At 39.6% G+C, this 25,011-nt stretch overlaps 2 protein-coding genes across 6 annotated transcripts in view; both read right to left on the bottom strand.

Moving 5' to 3' along the window:
- Positions 1-9,713, bottom strand: part of LOC121872713 (bifunctional purine biosynthesis protein ATIC-like) — a 47,794-nt gene extending 38,081 nt beyond the window's left edge. Inside the window, exons 1-4 of the mRNA XM_042375724.1 lie at positions 9,573-9,713; positions 2,696-2,817; positions 1,503-1,652; positions 677-888 (exon numbers count right to left, since the gene is read on the bottom strand). Coding sequence (XP_042231658.1) covers positions 677-888; positions 1,503-1,652; positions 2,696-2,817; positions 9,573-9,594 — 506 coding nt within the window. The 5' untranslated portion in view covers positions 9,595-9,713. The remainder of the gene's footprint in view (positions 1-676; positions 889-1,502; positions 1,653-2,695; positions 2,818-9,572) is intronic.
- Positions 9,714-16,640: 6,927 nt separating this feature from the next.
- The window catches only part of LOC121872712 (DNA-binding protein RFX2-like), a 189,597-nt gene continuing 181,226 nt past the window's right edge, over positions 16,641-25,011 (bottom strand). For all 5 annotated transcript variants that reach the window (XM_042375721.1, XM_042375723.1, XM_042375719.1 and 2 more), the window contains 3 exons: positions 23,074-23,276; positions 22,602-22,755; positions 16,641-19,771 (listed from right to left, as the gene is read on the bottom strand). In XM_042375721.1, the coding sequence (XP_042231655.1) occupies positions 19,646-19,771; positions 22,602-22,755; positions 23,074-23,276 (483 nt within the window). In that variant the 3' untranslated portion in view covers positions 16,641-19,645. The remainder of the gene's footprint in view (positions 19,772-22,601; positions 22,756-23,073; positions 23,277-25,011) is intronic.

The raw sequence follows: 25,011 nt of genomic DNA, 5'->3' as shown, positions 1-25,011 counted from the left end.
TCACTATACAGGGTATTTACAATGACAAACGTGGCCCAGAGCCTACAAAAGGTTGGAGACCACTGCCCCACTTATTTCAATTTACCCTGTAATTATCATTTAACAATTTCCACACTTCTGCAAGTTATCCACAATTACCCAATGGTAGCTCTCAAAGCTGCATGGCCTCCTGCAAGCCTCTGTCATTCTTAGCCCATCGCTGCAGTCAAATTCTTGCACCTTTTGACCCAACTAATCTTTCATTTCTCCACATGGCCTCTTTGCTCTGACCAAGGACCTCTTATCTTTCAACATCACAATACACATCCATTTCACCAAACAGTACTTGCAGCTTACTAAAGTTAACGAAAACCATCCTCTCAACTGCCCCTATATTGTTTCCTTGCAACAACACTTACAGGTAAACTTAGAAGCCCCAACACCAAACTTTAAAAAAACACATTTTGCAAATTTGGAAAATACCCCCACTGATTTTAACTGATAAATTCCTCTAAGAGATCATAGAATCCAAAAGTTAGATCCTTAAGATTATCTATGAAAGGTAGAAATCAAAAGGTGGCCTCATGCATTGTTGAAACTAACACCACATACAGAGCCTGATCATGCAATCAAACTTGGAACTACCATCTACAACATAGAGGATTCACTTCCCCCTCCCTTACACCCTAACTCTTACCTTGTGGTAGGAGCGGTGTCTCCTGATTTTAGCTCCTTTAGGACCTTGTCATAGTCGAGAGGGTCGCAGATCACGGTGACACGGGCATGGTTCTTTGCAGCAGCTCTCAGGAGAGTGACGCCCCCTATATCTATGTTCTCCACGGCCTCTTCCACCTTCACACCCTCTTTACATACAGTCTTCACAAATGGATACAAGTTACACACCACCACCTGTGACAAAACATCTGGTATTGGTATGTTATGTCTACAAACCACTTCAAACCTTGTTACTTCATGGTGTTGTATTAAATTTCATCCCTTGACAAATATTCACATGCCTTTAAACTATGGGCACACATTAAATACAGTCATGCCAGTCCATTAAGTCATTTTTTTTAGAAACACTATTTGGAATATTTCATACATCTATTATAAACAATAGGATACATCAAAGTCTAAGTAAGGTCATCCTCAACTGTAGTTATGTTCATGTAACAAGTAATACTGTGAGCTCAATCTGCTAATGCTTACCAGCCAACCCAAATTTTTTTACGAATTATTACATAGTATAATATTTCCCAATTTTAAGTTTAGAATTATTTTAATCATCACATGTAAAGTAAGTAAACATTTCAAGTGGTTGAATTTTAAAGCGCATGAATAAAATCTGCTAATTAACAACTTTAAACTGTCAATTTGCACTGAATATCTTTTATAGATACGGCACAGTACTACTGTACAGTGCACCCAAATAAACAATCCTACTACTGTATTCAGTAAAAGTGAAAAAAAAAAAAAAAACAGTATGTTCCTGCAGTGATAAAAACAGCACGAGTTGGTGTGACCTGAATGAGGCTGATGTTCCGAGTGGCGAGATCTGCAAGGTCAGCTGGAGTGTCCCTGGCCAGGATGCCGCCGTGGATAGTGGGGTGCAGCGTTTTGACACGTCCTCCCAGCATCTCCGCAGCCCCCGTAACTGTTGCCACATCCGACACCTATCAAACCATGTATTTATAATAATTTAGATTACCACACACATCTTTTAATGCAAGAAGTAAATAATAATGAAATTTCAAAAGATACATTAGCTGTCCAATAAAAGAACGAATGAGGTGAGCAATAACCATCTACAGTATAATTACAGTGGTCCCTCGGTAAACGAGATTTCGGTTAACGATTTACCTTCCATAAGATTCTTAACTTCGGTTAAAGAGCAATCCCTCGATTAACGAGTTTTTTACGAGCCGACTTCATGTTTTCGTTTGCATTTGGTGGTCCACCAGCTGTAGTATTAGTCCGCCAATACAGTAATCGGTTTTAGGGCTTAAATACCTTACTATTTTAGTAAATATCAAGAAGTTTATACTATTCAATCATTTTAAAAGTTTAATATTAAATTTTTTAGCCATTTTAACAATTATTGAGCATAATTGAAGGTAAAGAAACTAGTTTCTGGCATGCCATCCATCCTGTTAACACACCAGACAGGCGTTAGTCTCTGTTTTCAGTGGAGGTAACATCTTGCTTGAGACTCTCTTCAACTAAACGCTTTTTTTCTGTGTTTCCAAGCAAATTATTGGTCATTTTGAAATATATTTTACATATTGACAATATATAATGCAGTGCAGTGTTGATTTGAAGAAAATAATCTTGAATTACACCAAGAGAGCTAAAATTTTATGGGTGAAATGGCACCATGGGGTGACTTCTCTTCCACCCCAATGCCTTCTCTTCTTCCTTCTCCACCCCCATTCTAATTCCCATCATCATCATCATCATCCAGGAGCCTTCTACATACACACCTCAAAGTAAGTGTACTTTTCTACTTTTTTTGTTGAATTTAGGCAATTTTCGGTGAGCTGGAACCAATTACCCAAAAACCCATTGAAACAATGGTTTCGGTTAACGAGTTTTTCGGTTAACGAGCAACCTGCTGGAAAGGATTGTGCTTGTTAACCGAGGGACCACTGTAGTTGAAAACCACAACATTTAAAAAACTCTATTGTGGGACAAAAATGCAATAGTATACTGTACTGACCTCCAGTCCTGCGTCCCTCAGCTTGGTGGCGGTACCCCCAGAGGCCACAAGGGAGAGTCCTGCAGCAACCAGGCCACGAGCCAACTCCACCAACCCACTCTTGTCCGACACACTCAGCAACGCTGATGGAAGCCACACACACACTTTAGGTATTTTTACTAATAATAGAAATTTTGCTGGCCTACTAGATGATAATCGCAATTGCAGGGCTGATCTAAAACATTTTATTGCAATGCAATCCTAATAACCTACAGTCTACCCTATACTAGATTTGTGGAACACCATTAAATGTCACGTTTATCAATCCCACTCTACTGGCATAACTAGGTCTTGATTCTGTGGTTACTGTACCAATAAGAGAACTAGCCAACACGTTATTTTTACACAGTTCCTACTTATGTTAACGCTTCATTATTCTAGACCAAGACCTCAAGCCTGTGCAAGAGGGTCCCGGAGGGGGGAGTTACAGAATCCACCCCCCAAAAAAAATACTTCTTGGACCCCACTTTTATATTCCTTGATCCGCCCCTGCTGTGTCCACTTTGTGGATGAACTTCATCGGCCAGATCATGCTTCAGATCTTAACAATACTATTGATATCTACAGAATTTTTTTTTTACAGAGCCAAGTCTGAACTACTTGAAACAGCATTAATCTATGCAAAACAAAAGAACTCAATATAACAGGTTACACTAGACTCCAACCCCCTCCCACCTTGCCCGTCTCGACCAGCCAACCCCCTCCACCTCGCCCGTCTCGACCAGCCAACCCCCTCCACCTCGCCCGTCTCGACCAGCCAACCCCCTCCACCTCGCCCCTCTCGACCAGCCAACCCCCACCTCGACCAGCCAACCCCCTCCACCGCGCGCCCGACCAGCCAACCCTCCACCGCCTGCCTCGACCAGCCAACCCCCCCACCTCGCCCGTCTCGACCAGCCAACCCCCACCTCGCCCGTCTCGACCAGCCCAGCCCCTCCACCTCGCCCGTCTCGACCAGCCAACCCCCCACCTCGCCCGTCCGACCAGCCCAGCCCCTCCACGCCCGTCTCGACCAGCCCAGCCCCTCCACCTCGCCCGTCTCGACCAGCCCAGCCCCTCCACCTCGCCCGTCTCGACCAGCCCAGCCCCTCCACCTCGCCCGTCTCGACCAGCCCAGCCCCTCCACCTCGCCCGCCCTGACCAGCCCAGCCCCTCCAGACCAGCCCAGCCCTCCACCTCGCCCGTCTCGACCAGCCAACCCCTCCACTCTCCCGACCAGCCAACCCCTACCACCAGTCTCGACCAGCGTCTCGACCAGCCAACCCCTTACTTTACCAGTCTCGACCAGCCAACCCCTTACCTTACCAGTCTCGACCAGCCAACCCCTTACCTTACCAGTCTCGACCAGCCAACCCCTTACTTTACCACTCTCGACCAGCCAACCCCTTACTTTACCACTCTCGACCAGCCAACCCCTTACTTTACCAGTCTCAACCAGCCAACCCCTTACTTTACCAGTTTCGACCAGCCAACCCCTTACTTTACCAGTCTCGACCAGCCAACCCCTTACTTTACCAGTCTCAACCAGCCAACCCCTTACTTTACCAGTCTCGACCGCTTTCTGAAAAGCGGAGTACAAATACTGGTCCTAAAGGCTGTTCACAAGGGTCACTAGCCCAGGCCTCACTATCCTACAACCCTATCCTGATACCACTGTCTTTACCAATGTGTCCCGAAAATATATATATTTTTTTTAAGGAATGAAATTAAATAAATTGACACTGAAAAATTACACTTAACCAACCCCCCACAGGCACCCAATGATTACAATGTAGTTATGCAATTTATTGGTATAGGTAATTTTTTTTTTAATCAGTACCTGTACATTTGGTGTCGGCAAGAATTTAGGGGAGCCACGGCGAGCTGTTATAAATTGTACGTTTCCAAATAATGTTGGGAATCTGAATTAAACAAAAATTTTATTACTTATTTTGACTTGGCGGAAGAGATTTTTCATTCTTTTTTTTGTCATTTTGTTTAATCATAACGACAATACAATTTTAATATTTACATACTCTGTTGCTAATTTTTTTTTATGTATTTTTACGGATTATTTAAGATTTCACAAATCCAGTCCCTGTCTGTGTGACAGGTGCTGGACCGAGCTGCTGAACTGACTTGTTCAGTACGTGTCCGTGTGTCATCCCTTTGCCAAGTGGTGATAGGGCCGAATGGTTTCAGTCTGGCCTAGGATACCATCACGAAAACGGTGGAGTGTATGGTCTCTGAATCACATATTGTGTTTGAGCTTGACTCAAGCATAATATACTCCGTAATTGATGTTACTTAATTTGTTTCATAATTCATGTGGTCGCTGCTTTAAGTGGGTGAAATATTTATACTTACTTTATTATTTCCTTGTTTATTGGTGCCACTGTTGTTCATACTCATTCTTTACTTATATAATCCTACCATTTTTAGTGCTAAATTGCTGGTATGACTCACTATTCTTCTCATTCTTTCAAGTTGGGCAGTGCTTATCAAAGGAGGCGTGTTCTTGCTTACAGGAAGTACACTTCAGCTTGCTAGCTTCAGTGTGAATGTTTACCTGTGTGTTTGTTTGTGTATGACTGTGTGTGTGTGTGTGTGTGTCATTCTAACTCTTGTCCTAATTATCTGTCCTTAATCATTCTTTAGTCTTTATCACTTGTCTGTGTCTGTTCTGGGAGAAAAATGAAGGAGGCCACGAGGATGTTGAAAATTCCTCAAGGGGGGAATGGAGTGAAAAGGGTTGGAACCACTGTACTAGAGTCATTGCACAACGCTCCCAAGCATCACTCCGCTATCTTTTCTTGAAACTTCCCGATAACCTTCACAGGGTTAATGAGATTAGCATACTAATACTTCAAACCATATGAAAGTGTTTAAATACCTAAGGTTTTTCCGATAACTTTAAATACCGATTGTTATCTTAGCAAGACAGAACCATTGATAGCTATTACGATCAATGTGATAACGTTCTACCTGCTTTACAAGTGAATGGGGGTAGAGTACTGTATTTTTGTATGTATCACTAACTTGGTTAACGAGTGAGCGATGCTACAATCGCTAACTTTGACGTTTGTTGGTATTAGCCAGGGCGAAGAGGGAGTGAAGATTGTGGAGATACGGCAATTTTTCCTTCCCTAGCAAATTTATATGGATCTCCGAAACCCTTTAACATAAAAAAAAAGGTTCGTGGTCTTAAAATTAATCATTCCCAAGGGTTTAATTTCCGACCTAAACAGCCATTTAAACACTTCCAAATGAGAAGCTGTGCAGTTAACCCTCCACTTTCTCCAGAAGAATACGGTAAGGCAGCATTCGAGGAGGGTGAGGTTGCACCTCAGCTCCCCTACCTCCTTAATACGACAATTTTCGGCTTTTCCAAAAAATCTTTGTACCAAAACTATTCTAAATCATTCTGGTAAGAATAATAAATTCGTTCTTAAGGACGGGGTGGGCAGGCGTTTGTCAATGTGCTTGCCTGGTTTCAGAATGACATTATCTGTAAACCAACTCATTGTAGATATTTTTTAGTCCAACTAGATTATGGAAATACTTAATGTTTAACTAAGTTATGGAAACATGCCGTAAGGTCGTTAATTTTATCAAGTCATCCACTGACAATACTGCAGTTTTACGTTATACTATTTTAAATTTCACTAAGTTTCAAATATTCCCCTCCTTGAGATAACTGAAGAGAAGAGGTAGACTCCCTCTTGGTGGAAAGAACTCGGTATGAAGCCTATAAACCCTGTAAATTATGCACGTAAAAATTGTGCACAAACTAAGCATGTATATAATGAGCATAACCTATGAACTTCGGCCTTTCTTCGCAGTGTAAAGGAAAGAACAGAAGCATGGACAACCTTTCCCGGTAAAGATCTAGAGACCATAACATGCAACTTGTGGTACCTCCTACCAACGTCTCTTGCATCACCACCTCATTTTCTGCTGATTGGTAATTATGAGAACACCGCTACCACCTGAAGTTGTTGTTGATGTTCGATTTCGTTCATTTTTTTCCTGATGTTCTTATTATATTAAGTGTTTTAAAAGAGACATGTACTAGAACATAATAGAGTTGTCTTTGCTTTGATCATCCGAGATATCTTGGGAATTTTACGATTGGAATCAGTAGTTTAGACTATTTTAAGACACTTCCATGACGTTTCCCTTGCAAATGGCCTGACCTAACTGGGAACTCCCCCCCCTTTATTTACCCAACTTCTTAGCAGGGGTGCTCAGCTCCCCAGAGCCCCCGCCATATTAAACAAGTACTTATTTTTGACAACTGATACCAATGAAAGCAACTTTGGTGAAGCCAGTCTAATTAAATTACTTTGATTGAAGCGTCATGATGTAATTTTACTATTTTTTTTTGTAAAGGTGTAGAAAAGGGTTACCACCAGAAGGAATGGTCCGAATTTGTCGATTTTTTTTCTACACTAATATATTATACACAAGTGGAAACGACAATGCATAGAACCTGACCTAATAACCCCAACAAGTTGGGTTTAGGTCAGATTCTATTAGTCGTGGCGTGACCACATAAGAGGACAGACGTGCCCATAGGTGCTCTCGACTTCCCGATCGTCCCACAAAGGTCCCCTCTCAGCAAGCAAGTTTTTGCCAGAATGGGGGTCGACAAAACGTCCCAGAAGAGGCTCTCTCTTGGACGCAGACATCTCTGATACGGATGCCAACGCCAACTCACCTGGTCATACTGAATCCAGCACCCTTCAAGAGTCAGACCCCAGTGATTATGACAGTGACGGTAATTTTTCTATGGGAAACACTAGCCAGAGTGGAAACACTAATGCCACGGACCCTATCACCCTGCCCTCTGCCAACCATAAGCTTAATCTACACTTCCCCAAGGACTCACTGAAAACTGTAGAGGAATGCTTTAATTGGATGAAGTGCTGCAGACAGCACGGTCTCAACATTCAATTCCGACAAGGTAAGAACCAGAACTTTATCAAGTGTCAGACTCCTGAGGTCTATGAAACACTTCGTACTGTTGGCTTTAACGGGGTTGTCCTGATGCCCCCCCCCCCCCGTAGACGCTGCTGAATGTTGCCACTTTCTAGTGAAACGTTTCCCCCTATACGCTAACATCGAAGACGCGCGTGATTTTAATTCTAGTATATTCAGTATATGTCGACATTACCGGGGGAAGACTCCACAAGCTGCTGTCATTGTCAAGTGGAAGGGAAGGGAATGCCCAACCACTGTGGAAGCCCAACCACTGTGGAAGCCCACCCACTCCTCCCTCCACTGTACACAGAACTATCACCCCGGGCCTGCATTTTGTTTTCTGTTCTCATTGGGGTCACACCTTCACTGCCGACGTGATCGTCCCAGATGTCGCTTCTGTTCACAGCCATAACTCTGCCGCCTGTGCCCAGAAAATCAATGACCACCTTAATAGGGTTGGTGTGGGCTATGTAGTTGATCCCAGCTGGTGCAACTGTGGTGGCCTGCACAATGCTGACTCACGGCAATGCGATTGGCCCCAATCGCCCGTCTGTCCCAGGGGAAAAGCCTCCCCGAAGGCTGCCGTGTCTACCTATGTGCCACCCTCCACCCCTACTGTACCTGTCCCACTACACCATATCACCTCCACCCCCCACTGTACTTCGCCACGCCTAGTATATTGGCAACCCTGAGTTTGGCCGCAGTTTGTAAACTTTGTGGTCAACCGACTCTCACACCCTCTCACTACATCCTCACTTGCCCTATGACGACCTCCTACAGGTTCCCAGCCGTTACCAACACCTCTTCCTTCCCTGACCAGATATCCCCTCCTCCTAGTGACAGGCCTGGCACTTGACATTATTAGGGACCTGCCACACTTTGCCATAAACAAATTATACTGAGAATTCCCCACTCATTCTGTCACTAAGTAACTTGCTGACAAAACCCATGACCCTTCAGGCTTTTACGCCCTTAATGCACGAGTCATAAAGGTAAGCATGCACTCCGCATGCTTCCCAGATGAGCACTGTAAACGCTTCTGTGCTCCACCTTGCACAGAATGCAAGGGGGTGCCCAGAAACTAGCCCCCTCGGGGGCAGTAAAAAAAAATCTATTCTATTAGGGTCTATGCATTATCGTGTTAATTTAGGTGTTAAAACAACTTGCCTTAATATCAATGTCGATATACATCAGCAATGGCGAGGAGGAAATCGTGGAAGCGTTCACCATCTTTAAGAAACGTCTCTTTTTCAAAGAATTCAGCAAGGTAAACAACAAAAATGGCGCCGGGAGGAGAGTTGTGAAGCGGTATAAAGTAAAGATAAAAATTCCTAAAAAATATTTAAAATTATAATAGAAAGTCGTCGATTCCTTTAATTTACTTAAAATCACCAAAACAATAAGTACAGCAAAAATAAAGAAAATCAACAAACAGACGACGCAGTGACAGTAAATAATTTTAGTGCCATATGATCAGTCGTTCACCTTGTTTTACCCCGCAATTTCCTCATCCTTCATGCCCTACACCACTGGTGATTTATGATAGTACATAAGAGAAATCTAGAAAACTAAAAATACTTAAAATTTAAATAAAAAGTTGTCGCCTTTTAAAACTTATTATATTGAAAAAAATAACGAAGTCGGACTCCAACTGGTGATAGTACTGTTCACATAAATTGCCTGTTTATCATAATTATTACACTATACATAAATATCTTACAAACACACATCTATTGAGCTATTCCCCTGCCAATATGTTCATTAACAAGCTCTAGGTACACCAACCCGTCACGGGCACCACTGTGTACAGTTTCACAAAACTATTATACCGTCGAGCAGGGTTAATAAAAAATAAAGAATCTGATAAAAGTCTCACCAAGCTTAGCAGATGACGCCATGGTGATGTAAAGGCAGGATCAACACAAATGACAACTAGTACTACCACGATGATCCTTAGAAGAGAATTTGGTGACTACAAGTTAACCGCCAGCCGGCTCACACTCACTTGCCACGCCTCCACCCCGTGTCCGTTTATACTACTTCAATTACCAATTTTCTCAGTTATCGCGTAATAGAATCAATATAATTTATATTATGATTAAAGTTACTAACATCTGACTAAAATATATATTTGTTTAGAATATTTCATTATAAATGAACGTATTAAGAAAAAAATATTAAATACTGTAGTTATCGACAAATGCTATCAAACGAACAGTTAAAAAAGCAGTCGCCGTCCACGTGGTTGAGGCGGCGACCTTCAACCCACACTTAAGTTTTCCGACCTTTTTCGTTTTGTTTTAAATTGGTGTGGCTGTATCAACGATGATCATAGTGTTTAGCTTTATGTGTAAACACAGAATTGATTGTTATAATCACAATATAATTATAGTGGTTTTGTTAAAGCAAATCGATTAGCTGTCATTTAACGGTTAAAGGAATTAATTGTGAATAGGGTGAAACAATGTTATATGCATGACTACAGCAAGATACAGGATAGACTATTCCGCCAGGGACACCGACCGGCGACAGCCCTAAGCTAAACACTTTCTCCACAATATTTTCTCCGGTAATATCTCGTAATATGAAGTCAAAAGACGAAGGGTTACGGTGTGGCAGTTGTTTACTTGTTCCACCATTGTTGAATGAAGCAGACATGTGATGCATCTTATCTGAACAAAAATTTAGGCACCATACACGGCATGAAAAATGCCTTGCTAAGTTGCTGTGGGGTACGTTATGTTTGGGTTCACACTCAGGTTGGGATGGAGAAATGAAACTCACAATGTGCTCTCTGTATACATGTTGTATTGGATGTACAATGCAGCTTGGTGCTGGGAAGTGGCAGAGTGGTTACAAGCGTGATGTAGAGAGAGCTGGTTGGTGAGGATGCTCAGAGGAGGACCAGCTTGTGGGTCGCCAGGCAGCGGCGGAGGAGGTGGTGTTGCTTGCTGCGGCTGTAGCTAGAAGAGATAGGTCACCACGAGGTCAGGTCTTATATAGCGGAGGTAGGCGTGGCTTAATAGTTGACCTCCGTGATGTATGGCGGCGCTGGTTGACCTAGACCACGAGGCATACACTGGGGAATTCGCGGGGTCGGCTACTCAGCGACAAACAGCGTTTGTAGGGGAGAAATCACTACATTGCAATCATATATTCATATTGATAATGTGGAGAAGGTACAGGAGCCAAGTCCAGTGCTGCTAGACTGCTTTAATGAAAGGGATATCGCGCATTTCGCGAGTATAGTGAGGGAATCCCTTTGCAGCTTGTCTCTTGCATTGATTACGTTGTAGTGGATTCCTCCCCTACAAACGCTGTTTGTCGCTGGCTAGCCGACCCCGCGAATTCCCCAGTGTATGCCTCGTGGTCTAGGTCAACCAGCGCCGCCATACATCACGGAGGTCAACTATTAAGCCACGCCTACCTCCGCTATATAAGACCTGACCTCGTGATGACCTACCTCTTTCAACCTACACCAACCAGCAAGCAACACCTCCTACTGCCTGGCGGCCCTCGCTCCCGCCAGCGACCATGGCGACCCACAAGCTAGTCCTCTGAGCACCCTCACCAACCAGCTCTCTCTACTCAACGCTTGTAACCACGCTGCCACTTCCCAGCACCAAGCTGCATTGTACATCCAATACAATATGTACACAGAGAGCACATTGTGAGTTTCCTTTCTCCATCCCATCCTGAGTGTGAACCAACATCTCGTACCCCACAACGTTTTAAAGAAATTTACCAAGTTTCTGTTGGCTAAATTTAAAATAACCGCGAGCTACGACTGATACTGTTTGTGTATTCATCAACTAAGTATTTTCTATGTATTTATTATATGTTCTAGGCGTTAAAAAAAAACAATGTTAAATTCCCGTCATTGGTCTCCAAAGTATCGGTAGATAATTAACTTAGCACTTGGCCCCTTTCAGTTTGCTTGAGGGAAGTGGCGACTGCCAGGACTGTAAAAACTAAGGGATGTCCATGTTAGGGCTCCATTAATAAGACCCTCCCTAAACTCAAGACACTCCAGTCTCCAGTGTTGAAGCTCGATTGACGGAAATGTAGCCACTTGCTTTAAACGCCCTGTGTTTGACGAAATTGTTGGGTCCCACTAGGTTGACTCTAGGTCCCACTTGTCACAGGGTAACTGCTGTTCTGTACTGTAATTCTCAATTTCTATTAACTGTACATTAATTGCATCTGTAGTGTATTGATGAATATTGGTATTAGTATGGCACAGGGTCTGCTTACTAGCCAGTCCATCCTTAATAACCGAAAAACAGCATAAGAGCGTTTCTTTTAAAATAATAAGAGCATAAACTTTCTGGAATTAAAAGTTTCTCACACCTACGAAACTCGACAATATTACTGTCATGTGTTAAGAATATTCCCTAAAAAGGCAGAACTTGAAAGCTTGAGAGTAAAATCGGTAAATTTGCATAAGCGCACCCAACTCTGTTGGAAAGTCAAAAATATATTTTTCGAGTGTATTTATGTGTGTTTATGCCGATTATGACCTTCATTTCCGTCGGAAATTGGCCGGGTTTTTTTATCGATTTTTTTTGTGGGTCATTTTCCGAAAGAAATAATGGCTAAACGAATACAAAATACACAAAAAGACACTAGAAAAACATAAACCAAACCTAACCTAACTGACTCTCACCATATGATGGAATCACTTATTTCTTACCTTATTGGCCATCTCTTCTTTGTCTTTGGGATAAGGGATGAGTTACCACAATGCCACATATGTTGGTCTTGACGATATTTACATAAGTTCTTGCACTTAGGACACTTTACTGAGGTCGGGAGAACACCTTGAGATCGAAAAAATGCTATAGTTTCTTCGTTTTTTCCCCAAAACTCGCAATCGCTCCATATAATTGAAGTGACACCCATCGCAGACTTCCATGGTCGGAAATGAATTTGAAATTGGAAATATGAGACCCAAAATAAAAATCGAATTTGATTGGGCAAAAAATACCGCAAATTAAACCACAAATCATTTTAATTGGTTGCCCCCCCCAAAAAACGCTTTTGATTGGCCGCGTGACGTGTACAGGAACACATGTGAATGATAATTTATGAAGGAGACACGTATTGTGGGAGGTGAGGTAGGCGATAATGGCGGAAGATGAATGGAAGAAAATAGAGAAAATTTTGGATACGCTATCTCCATTATTATACATTTGCGACGGTAATGTAATAGATGAAAATTATCTTATATTAGACGTCTTATTCGAATGTGATAATATATTACGGGTAGGAATGTGGGGTGTGAAAATGCAATAATACCGTAAAATCAATATAGGTACAGATCTAGGTGTTAAACAAGTCTACAGCTGGTATGGACCCAGAGTAGGAGCCACAAGATACAAAATCCTGTACCTGCGTCCCGTTATTTTTAAGTGATTCCTCATACATTGTAACTCTGGAACTCGGTGTGCACACATACAGTATAACATAATATCTGTAGTTTTTCTAATTTTGTTTATACAGACATCTATACCATATACCCCGCTTTGTTATTCTTTTGCGTAGATACGGTAAATGATACAAGGTTAGGTTACCGTTTCGACCGAGTTGTTTCTGTTACTTATACTATAAATTTTATAGCATCCCATTATTATGTTCAGCTAAGAAAATAAAGCCCTTGTCTAATCCAAGGCCTATACAGTGTAGGAACCTATACACACCTTGGTCTAACCTACTAGCCTTTTGTTATGTGTTTTATGCCAAACTCCATCTTAAATTTAAAGAAACTGCAAAACCAGATTTTTTGTTTACAGTATTTGACATTCAATCACTCAAAATCACAAACCACGTTCTCTTGCTATTGGTTGACTCATTAAAGGTGAGGCAGTTATGATAAGGGACATTTACTAAATGTTCTTTGCTGAGTTATGTGAAGTTCTTGGTATAACCTGTGACTCATAAATGCTGAACGTTATGAAAGAACATAAAAATTAGCCCATTAATGTCTAAGGTGTGTATATAATATAACCCACACCCAAAGGACTATAAATAAAAACAACAATCACAAGAGTTGTAAATGGAAACTGTACACACAAGTGTTTTTGTCTTAAATAGAAGTATCATATCCATTAAAAACAGACTTGTTTCAATTATGTCAGTTCTGTATGAGCACCATCATTACTAGACTTAACAAGGCGTATCCAGGAATATCAAAAGGGTGGGGTCCAAGAAGTGGGTGAGGGGAACATGGTGAGCATAGCAAGCCACCCAGCTGGGGGGTCTTAGGGAAATTTTTTGAAATCTGACCAATATCATGGGCATTTTGAGGTCATGTGCACTACATATTTGTAGATATTCTGAGGTCAATAGTGATTGTACTTTTTACTAAGCAAAGACTGCCTGAGTACAATACTGCATTAAATAAAAAGTATTGGAATTTAGCTGATGAAAAGGGGGGAGCAGTCTGGACCCCCAGGACCCCCTCCCTGGATCTGCCCCTGCTTTTATTATCACAGGAACAACAGTCTCATACCTGTAACAGAAAAAAAAGTCAGAACATGATTGATAAGTAACTGGACTTTGCATGTACCCTGCATAATGAGGCCACCTGGAACAAAATCCCTACGGTAGTTGCTAACGTCACTTGAGCTCTTCCTCTCCCTTTGTTAGTGGGGATATTCACCAGCAGAGGTATTGACCTGGGCCATAAGTATTGATCAAGCTGTTGGGAGGCTGGCCAAGCGTTACCATGACTACAGCTTCAACACAATCAGGCATTTGGGGAAGGAGGGAAGTGAATATACATGCTAGGCTATACTGTATATGTAACTAGTCATCTTCCCTCTCATGTATTTCCTTTATTTCTTCTTCTTAATCAGTCAAGGTTTTACTGGTACCTGACTCAAATAGAAGGAATTGATTTGACAAAAGGTGGACAAGGCCCTTCTGAGGGTTGTTACACTTCAGTTCCTTGTTGATTGGTGGGATTAAGAAACCACAAACACACACACACCCATTGCTAAGGCAGCTCCAGAATTCTTAAAGGATAAGCAGAGCTATACTGTGTAGTAAACAAAAGCTTACTCTGACCTTCCTCCAATAAATTTTTATGGATGATTTATCTAGAATGCTGTACATGTACAGTCGCTCAAAAAATTTTCTTTACAAAATTGTGTTGAGAAAATATGACGCAACGGGCAAAGGATTTTGACAACCTTACCGAGACAACAGGAATTGAAGCGACTGTACATGAAAACACAGCAGATGCAACTACTGTACATGTATTGTACAGTCATGAACAAAAGTTCATTCCCTCCCTCCTAAATTGAAGCAGTATTAACCCCAAATAAAATAAAAACAGAACACATGCACCATAAAACAGTCAGGGTAAGTCAATTTGGAGATTCATTCATGTGACTCAGTCTGACCTCCAAGTGGGTGGGTGATTTTTGTCTGCGACTGTACATGATCATTTTAAAAGGAAAAGAGATAAATAATTTTACTTATGAAAACACTGAAGTGGCTCTAAATATGTCACCCATGGCAACACATTTAACTAGAATCTGGAAAATATTGCTCTCGAAACAATTACCATAAGTATCATTTGAATTTGTTTCATAAAAAGGAATATAATTGAAACAATACTCGAGACACACTTCATAACAGTTAGACAAAGTGCGTCTGCACAGACATTTTATAAAAAATATATGTCAAGAGGTCAAATATTACAATATATACGAGGTCTGTCCAAAAAGAAACCCAACTTTAAAAAAACAAATAAATTATTGCTTTACTTACAACTTAATCAGACTTGTCTCCTTCAAAGTACTCCCCTCCACTGTTGATACACCGCTCCCAACATTTTTTCGTTCTGGAACATGTTTTGAGGGATGGTGCGCAGGTCTCGTAGCGAATTTTCTTCTATCTCTTCTATCGGCGACCTTTCAGGGTGAATTTCAACTTTGGGGACAAAGAAAAGTCTGCAGGGCCCAAATCCAGAGAGTAGGGCGGCTGGGAGATGATAGTCGTCTCGTGCTTCGCCAAAAAGTCACGGATAAGGAGCAACGCGTGAGCAGGTGCATTGTCATGGTGCAGCATCCAGGTCCTGTTTGTCCACGCCTCAGGCCTCTTCCTTTACACTGCCTCTCTCAAATACTTCAGGACCTGCAAGTAAAACTCTTTATTGACTGTCTGACCATGTGGAACAAACTCATGATGAACGATGCCCTTCCAATCAAAAAAGACGATCAACATCACCTCCACATTTGAGCGACTCTGACGTCCAGATTTGGGATCGTCTTCGGTGGATGTTCTTCCCCTTAAAAGTTTTTCCCAATTTAAAACAGAATTTCACGCAAACACGTTGCTCTTCAAGATCCTTCATTGTTCAACTTGCAACAAATCGCCAAGTGCACTAAACACACATTCACTCTAGCGTATGTAGCTGGATGACTAATTGAGATGGCGTGATGCAGCTGTGTTAGACTACAGGTCAAGGTCACCGCTACACAGTGCTCCCATAGCAAGCACGCTGCGCCGGCTCGTTGGCGCGCTATTTAAAAAGTTTGGTTTCTTTTTGGACAGATCTTGTACATGGTAACATTATCAAATGGAATGCTGTACTGTTGTACTGTTAGAAGACTGAGAGATTTATGGGTTTGAATACTGTAAAGACACCCAGATAAACATACAGATGCCATGAATAAATATGGAGAAAGAGAAAGCACTGTACACATGCCAAACACACTGCAAATGGTGGGCAAGAAGAAGTTGACTCACTCAGTGAGCAACGAATACATTTCTGTGCAACTGTTCAAGATGGCTGCCTGGGCGCACATGATTTGAATTTTCGATTGGATCATCTTTCGGATAAGCGAGAATCACTTTCGTAAAGTGGAATAAAGTGTAAGAAGAGAATTTTCGCATAAAGATCATTCGAGTAATTAGGAAAAATAAGTAAAATATAAAATATTTCCTTGTTTAATCATACATTATACAAAACAAACATACAAAACATATTATCTTTTACTCATTCTGAACTACATTGAAACATGAGTCAGCAACACAACAGGGTCAATTGGAGTCACCTCCCTGGCAATGGCTATAAATGGCTTGTGAAACTTTTAAAGTAACCTAAATACAAGTTCCTTTTCCTTTCCATAAAATATTTTTGTGGTGTAACATATTTTATTTGCCATGACCATTACCAATGTGACATCCATGTTCTCATCCTGGTGTTGATATTATTATTAATCCTGTTTTTTGCCTGTCACACTGAACATAAATAAGGATGAAGCAAAGTTGCACTTCATGACAAATAACTTAAAAAACTAGAAAAGTAATGAGTAAAACTGACAACCGAAACACTTAAATACATGTAGAACTTGTTTTAAATAATCCTCATCGATGGTGAAATAAAGAGATACATGGCCTTAAAATTATATTGTATTGTGATTATCACAACTTGCAACTTTGCACCACACTAACACAAATTACAGAATTACCGAACATATACATGGAACAATTGATAGGATCATTGTCATTGACTGACCACAAATTAATCAGTCTTTAAATAAAGTACAATGTATGTAGGGATGACACGTCAACCATGTGCTTCTCAGGGTCAATAAGGAAGCCGAATGTGACTGATAATGTATTCGTCAAATCCCTACACACACTTATAAATCATTACAAATAATCAATCAATACATACTGTATACTACTTAACATTATCATACCAAAAGCAAATTGTGACCACTTGTTGGTTGTGAACTTGATTATGAATAATATTTGTACCAGCAAGTCACTCGTGGGTATCAAACAGTGCAGAGGAGACAGGCACACAGACAACTTGTTGGGAGTACAGTTTTATGATCACACGTGTTAATTGGCAAGCTGTAGTTGACTTAGCTGTAAGTTGAGTAATTTTCAGAAGTAGGCACACAAAAACATCTATAATCTTGGTCCACAGACCTTATCATCTGAGACAGTTTATATATCAACAAAAGGCTTGGCAAACCTACGACAGAGTATCACATTCAACACAGAAGTACTTTCAGTGGGCATTAATCATCATTACAACTGTGGATGGACCTATCAGTGCCAGGATATTTCTAGAAGAAAATTTTTTTTATGTGTATACAGTATAATGATGACAACTATGTAAATTTTACTAGACAGAGAGAAAGAGTTCCAGCAGTGATCAAATTTAAGTATAGACTCTATTCAAGGCCATTATCTACTATGGTCAAAAAATATTTTATATGGAATTATATTAAATAGAAACAACAGTTGATATGAAGTGTAAATTTACTATCACGTCCCCACATAAAAATGATGAGTAACACCCAAGATATTACCCCAAAATATCCACTGCAAATAATGAAAATGGCACCTTACTCTGACAGGCAAGGACAGACCATGGGACTTTGGAAGCCACGCGGTGCTACACAACACACAGATACACCCATATAAATGGGGTAGTCATCAGTGCCCTGATGCACACAAGTGTCTCTTGTCCTGTCCTAGCCACCAAGCTACAAACCACATGGCTATAATACTGTCTAGTACACATTCTTCCAGCACATCCGATACAGTGTACATAACCTTACTAAAGTTTCAACTATACTTTTATCTCAATCCGTCACTAGATAGTAAAATAAAAAGAAAAAAGTATTACAGTACTCATTTCCAAACTGAGCCCAGGAGGGGTCCTGCTGCACTTCCTCCAAAGACTTACACACTGGATGGAGACATTGAGCAAAGCAACAACACACAGGAAGAATGCCAGTTTGCCTGGTGAGCGGGCCATGTCCTTCCTGCTGTCCAGTTTACCCGCAGGAGAGGTTTGGCTCGGAGGGTTCAGTTTCAGGGTAGGCAGACACAACACATCCATCTATTAAGTCTTAACACTTCATCCCTACAGATCGTCATATTATTCTTGCATCACCAAAACTCATTTCATGGACATGGCAAACATCAGTATTAACTGACTTGTCACGATCTAACCTAGAACAAAGGCTGGCATACCCAATTCCTTTAAGACGTGAGCTGCGTTCACCTACAGGCAAGTGTTGCATCTTAGCCCTAATCTGGTTTAGAGAAAACTAACAGTAATGGCCACCAGCACCATCCCACTGTGTATCAGTTGTTCCTTTTGTATAAAAATAGAAATGCACAACATCTCTGAAACAACTAACAGAAAAACTTCCCTGGTGTGCAGGATACTATTGACATACCTATATAAAAGCACTCAAATGTTTCAAGTCCTGTTACTCGTGTGTCAAAACTTTAGTAACAACAGACTATAGTACCTCGGTTTTATCCCAATTCCCACTTTAGTACTAAAATTTCCTGGCACAAAGAATGTTTTAATATAAATATATATCGATACGTATTATGGACCCAATGTAGTCATACTGCATTTGAAATCACTTTCCTTGAGTAAACTTTGTTTTTTAATTTATTGAAAATAGCTCATTAACAATGTTGTCTAAGTGCTAAAAATTTTCATACTGCCTATGACTAGAGCATTTGCTATTTTTCTGGATCAATTTGGCATTCACATTATCTTAAGTACAGTTAAGTTTTGTAGTAAATGGTTATTGTATCCAATACATACAGTTTGTTTCTATGGTTCTCATTTTAATATCAGGAATTGGAAACATTAATGGGAAATGTTGCCACATTCAGTAATACTGACTAGATACACATTATAATCTGATCTGTGTATTCCCCATTTTCCTTTAACATACATTTTGTGTTTATTATTTGCATTGGCATGTTCTATAATTCAGTGTTTATAATAAAGTACTTATATAGAATATATAATGTACAAGATATATCAGTCTTCTACAATTTTGATTACATTACCTTCATTCAAAAATATACATGAAAAACTGACGTATATGACAACAATACTACAATTAGCACTCATATTAATCTGATATTAATCTGTTATTATTGAGACAATTACGTAGTTTCATATTTAAGCCGCTTGAATGCTGGGAGAATGCCATCCTCGGACCTGTGATTGGCTGTGCTGTCACCGTTGTAAGCCAAATAGTTGCTGGAATCTGTCTTGTTGCCTCCTAAGCCCTAAAAAGAATAATGCATATAAATTCTAGGGTTAACATTTCAAAAATACCAAGCTTTATTATAATTCACGTTTATGGAGACATTGACTATTCCCAAGTAAATTTGCAATTACAGTCGGCCCTTAACATACGCGGGTTTAGCATACACGGATTTGCAAATACGCGGATTGCCCCGCCGGAGGAATATTCTGTACATTGAAGTAATTGAAGTACATTCAAATCGCGCGCCATTCAACTCGCATGCGGCACCTCACACAGGACACCTCCCGCTCCCGCAACCTCACACACACACGCACAGCTCTCCCTCACTCAGTCAGTCTCGCTGTAACCACGCTTGTGTTGACATCAACATTGTAGTTGCAAAAATATTACATTTCCGTGAATGTATTATATCAAGCACAGTGTGAATAGAATATCACTAATATGAGTATTTTAACCGAAAACTACTAAAAAAACGAGTAAAACATCGGAAGGTTAGGTAAAGTCTTTTGTTTTCATGTAGTTTAACCTAATTTACATTGAAATGCATTACGTTTCAGCAAAACTACTATTTATTTCTGAGAATATGGAAATGTAATATTTTGCTGAAATGACGTACGTATTACAGTGGAAAGTGACAAAAGCAATGACTTTCGCTTTCTTTCGTTCAAAAGATGTTACCGTAATCGTTTTTCGAATGGTTTTCAGTTGTGGGATTATAAGGCTAATAATAGGATAGAATATTATTGTAATACAGTACGAGTACAACAGTTTTTTAACTGAAAACCATTCGAAAAGCGATTACGGTAAAATCTTTTGAATAACGAAAGAAAGCGAAAGTCATTGTTTTCGTCATGATTTTATCCCACTTTCCACTGTAATATGTATGTCATTCCAGCAAAAATATTATATTTCCATATTTATTTCTGAGAATACGTATATTCATTCAGTCACAGTTAAGGTAAAATATACTTGTGATGTAATATTTTAATGAAAATACAGTATCGTAGTTTTCTTTTGTTTCAAATTTAATTAACAAAGATTGATGTTTCAAATGTAATGAACAAAAATTTATGTACAGTATCTATAAATAAACTTTAATAAACGAATTCTTTATGTTTTACATCGTCCTGTGCTACCATACCATGGATTTGGCTTTTGGGCTTGCAATGATGACGCATGAGATCTGCCCTGGCAACTGTACCGACACTCACAGCTGGTGGTGCGTTGGTGTATCGTTTCCATTGTTTACTGGTAGTTACTGATAAATATTTTTCAACCTCATGAACTATTACCCGTTTAGAGGTCGACCCCCAATTTTTTGCCAAATAATTTGGTCTAAAAAACTTGAACTACACACAGGTATATATGGTAAAGAAGGACATGGGGGGGCCAGGGTTTTTTGGGGGCAGTAAAAATACGCCGATTTTTAACATCCACGGGTATCTCTGTTACGTAACCCCCGCGTATGTTAAGGGCCGACTGTAAAGTCCTATTGCATCTTCTGTTGCTTCACAAACCCGGAGATTCAGACTCGTGAATCCGAAGCATTTATGGACTGATTAATGCATCAGTGATTATTGCTTCTGGTTCAAAAGCCTAAATCTCAGGGTTCTTGGAGCAGCAGAAGAGGCCACAGGACTTTGTTCACGACTGTACAACCCATTTTTGCCTCCTTTGACACTGTTCTCTCTCCACATATTTCTCATTTATCTCAGCACATTTTACCCTTCCTTCCATGAATACTCATTGTCTATTCTGCTGACACGTCTACTCACAAGCATCTAAAATACTGTACTTGCTTTAATCACCGAGTCTCCTTTCCATCATTGCATTCATCACTTTTGTTCTGATTAAATACTAATTTTTTCATATATTCTTTTAAACACACTCACTAACACGTAAATTTTTTTCAGAGCTGCCCACTAGAGCAATACATTCGGCAAACAACCACTAACTCATCGCCCAATCACATCCCATTTCTTCAATCACCAAACTTGCACCTCTATCCACTCTTTTTACTACCCCAATCCATAATATCAAACAACCATAGTGGCATAACACATCTTTGACATAATCTAATTTTCACTGTAAATTTTGATCTACATGTCCTCTTCCCTAAACCCATACTGAATTTCCCCTAATACACTCTCTGTTTTTGCTATAAGTACGATGTTCTCCATTATAACTCAACCAATCACTTCTTGGTATACTCAAAAGATTCATTCCTCTATAATTCCTAAATTCAATTACAGTACAGTATATCAGTTTTACCTTCATACAGGAAACTTATACATGCTATCTGCCAATCCTCTGGTCTCCTTCTTTAGTCATAAAAAGCCTGTACAATTTTTCATCCATTCTTTCACTGTTCCATCCCTTAATATTACAATTTCAATGTTGATTCCATTCACTCCAAGTGCCTAATGATTTTGAACTTACAGCCAGTCCCACCCCCTCCTCCTTTATTACATTCTCTCTTCTACTCTCATATTGTGCAATCTATCCCATATAAACATGATAATTCCACCTCTCTCTCTCTTTTCATCTGTTATGTTTACTATTTGTACAAAATATCCTTACCATTTCCCATTTATTTCACCCCTTTCTCTGTAAAATGTCCCTTCTTTCACTCTTAGCTGCCACTGCCACTTATTCTCTTGGTACTCTACCCTCTTAAGCTCCCTCCAGAACAAAATCTTATTTTCTTAAAATCCTTGTAACAAAATTTCCCTCTTTTCATATGTATGTTTTAGAAGATAATGGGATATAGACAGTACAGAAAATGGAATGATGATCTGTGGAAAAAAGGTGTTATTTAAATTGAACCTTAAAATTAGTGTATTACTAACCTGAGATATGACAGCAATAGGGGTGAGACCCAAAGAGGATGCTACCCGATGTTCTACCAAGTAGAACATGTATTCATCATATAAGAGTCGTATGAGATGAAAGGATCCAAAAGAAGCTGCACTGCGTAGGGTGAGGTCTCGAATCACCATAGAACTAGAAAAACAATGCAATTATAAATGAAACAAATTAATGGATTACTATTAAATTTGAGATATTACAGTACTAAATATTTTTAAATATAAAATATCTTATACATTTCTATATACAGTATTTAAGTAAAAATTAAGTTAATCTTATTGAAAAAGAGTACAGTATACTGTACAGTATACTGGTAGTATTAACAGTGTCAAGAATCATTAATTTCTTGACAAACTGATGCTTATGAAAATCAGGCATGGCTTCAATTCTAAAAATTCCAGATATTAAAAAGTTTACAATGCAGACACACACACACACACACACAAAACTCACCTGTAAAAAGACCACTTCAAAAGGAATTGTCGAGCTTGTTTGGGGAAATCCACTTTTCCTTCATGAGGTCGAAGTACTTGTGAAACAACAGCTTGCAACCATTCTGCCCATTGCTCGAGGCTGTTCTGTTGTTGAAGCGTTGATTTAAAATCTTCTTCTAACCGATCCACCAAGCCAACATCACACTGACACACCCATGATGCCTAGAAGAGAGTGAAAAAATGGTGGGGTTTCTGAGGTTACTGACAAACATTATTATGAAATGATACAACCATGTCTTTTTTCTTCAGTATTTCTCACTAATAGTTTCACCTATCTAAAGCAACATGATGAAAAGAGAAACTTTCCTAAAATACTAGTGGCCATACAGGCCTGACACTCACTCAGAATGCAAGCTTGACATATTACTAAATCAAATAATGGAAAACTATGGAAATTATTTTAGCTATTAGACATGTGAAAGCAACTGTTGTCTGCATGTACTGTACTATAAATAAATGAGGCAGTTGTGTTACATAACATAACCAGAGAAAATAAGGACCTATTTTTCAGTGACATAATCCAAGCAGAGGAGCGGAACTTGGAAACAAATAATTTACCAAAATAGAAATGAATGTTCTTACGATTGACTATTTGGAATTCTGTAGCAGACCAGAAAATAATTACAAAATCACCATACAGGATCAATACAAATTTATATTGAGATGCCTTAAGAGTGTGTAATCAAAGAGGAAATGGACTTTTACTTATCAGAGTCAGTACTTTGGACCATTGAATAAAAAATCTAAATTGTCATCTAGTAATAACAAAGATGTTTCGGAAATTTTTCGTCCACTTGGGAACACATGCAATATTTTAAAACAAAATAATAGTCTTTTCCATTTCTAAATATTACTCAAAGTGTCATACAGTAGTCAAAACTCAGGTGTGGTGAGGACATACTGAGAGAATGGGACACTAAAGATAACTCAAAATTTTGAGTGTGTAAAGCACACGTGAGGAGGACAGACACAATTGCACATGAATGATGGGATGGTATGAAGCCAAGTGGTTTTTGTGGAAAGATGTACTGCTGAAAAGAGATGCTGGCTTGTGTGAAGTGTGAAGAGAGGTATTGTATCTGAATTGTGTTGTGGAGGGTAATATCAAAGTATAACACATCTACAACAGCAGTAGGAATGAATGAAAGACAACAGTAAATGAACTGTACAGTAGTTCTGAGTGTGTATTTGTTCTTGAACTACAATCACCAGACAAAGGGATGATGAGACCTTCACACTCAGCCTTGAGAGAAGAATAAAAGGAAACAAAACTTTTACTTGTTACACGGCTATGGAATTACAGTATTCTTAAAAAAAGAAAAACAAAAAGAATATAATAAAGAGTAGGGAGGTCGCATTAATTATATTTCTACCACAGTTAATTATTAGTATTACTGTACATATGAGTTACATTAGACATATATAAAGATGAATGAATTTACTGATTTTTGTTATTAAATATGTAGCATGTATACCTGACATGGTTATTTACTTATTCATCACATTTATTGATAAAGAAAATGTAGGTAAAAAAACAATTTTTTTTATACTCTTTGGTTTAAAGTAAATGATCATTATGAGTGACATAAATATAGCCTGGATTTTTTTTTAGGTTGAAGGATTTAGGCCTTGTGCAAGCTTCATTACACATATGTTCATCAACTCATTTAATTATACGTAACAGAAATATAATTCAAGAGAGACAAAGGAAGGTGCTGCCATCTGCACTGATTCTCTACATACCATCCTCATATAACTCACTGTACTGAGGGCTATGAACCTTGTGATATGAACTGCACATATGGAATTTTTTTAAGACATTGACTTGAATCCTGAAGAACACTCAATACTGTACTCACTTTTCTACTGGAAAAATAAAATTTTAGTGATGATTGTT

This window comes from Homarus americanus, unplaced genomic scaffold (assembly GCF_018991925.1).
Source record: "Homarus americanus isolate GMGI-L3 unplaced genomic scaffold, GMGI_Hamer_2.0 scaffold39155, whole genome shotgun sequence".
NCBI classification, from domain to species: Eukaryota; Metazoa; Arthropoda; class Malacostraca; order Decapoda; family Nephropidae; genus Homarus; species Homarus americanus.
This window is presented reverse-complemented; position numbering and strand designations above follow the sequence as displayed.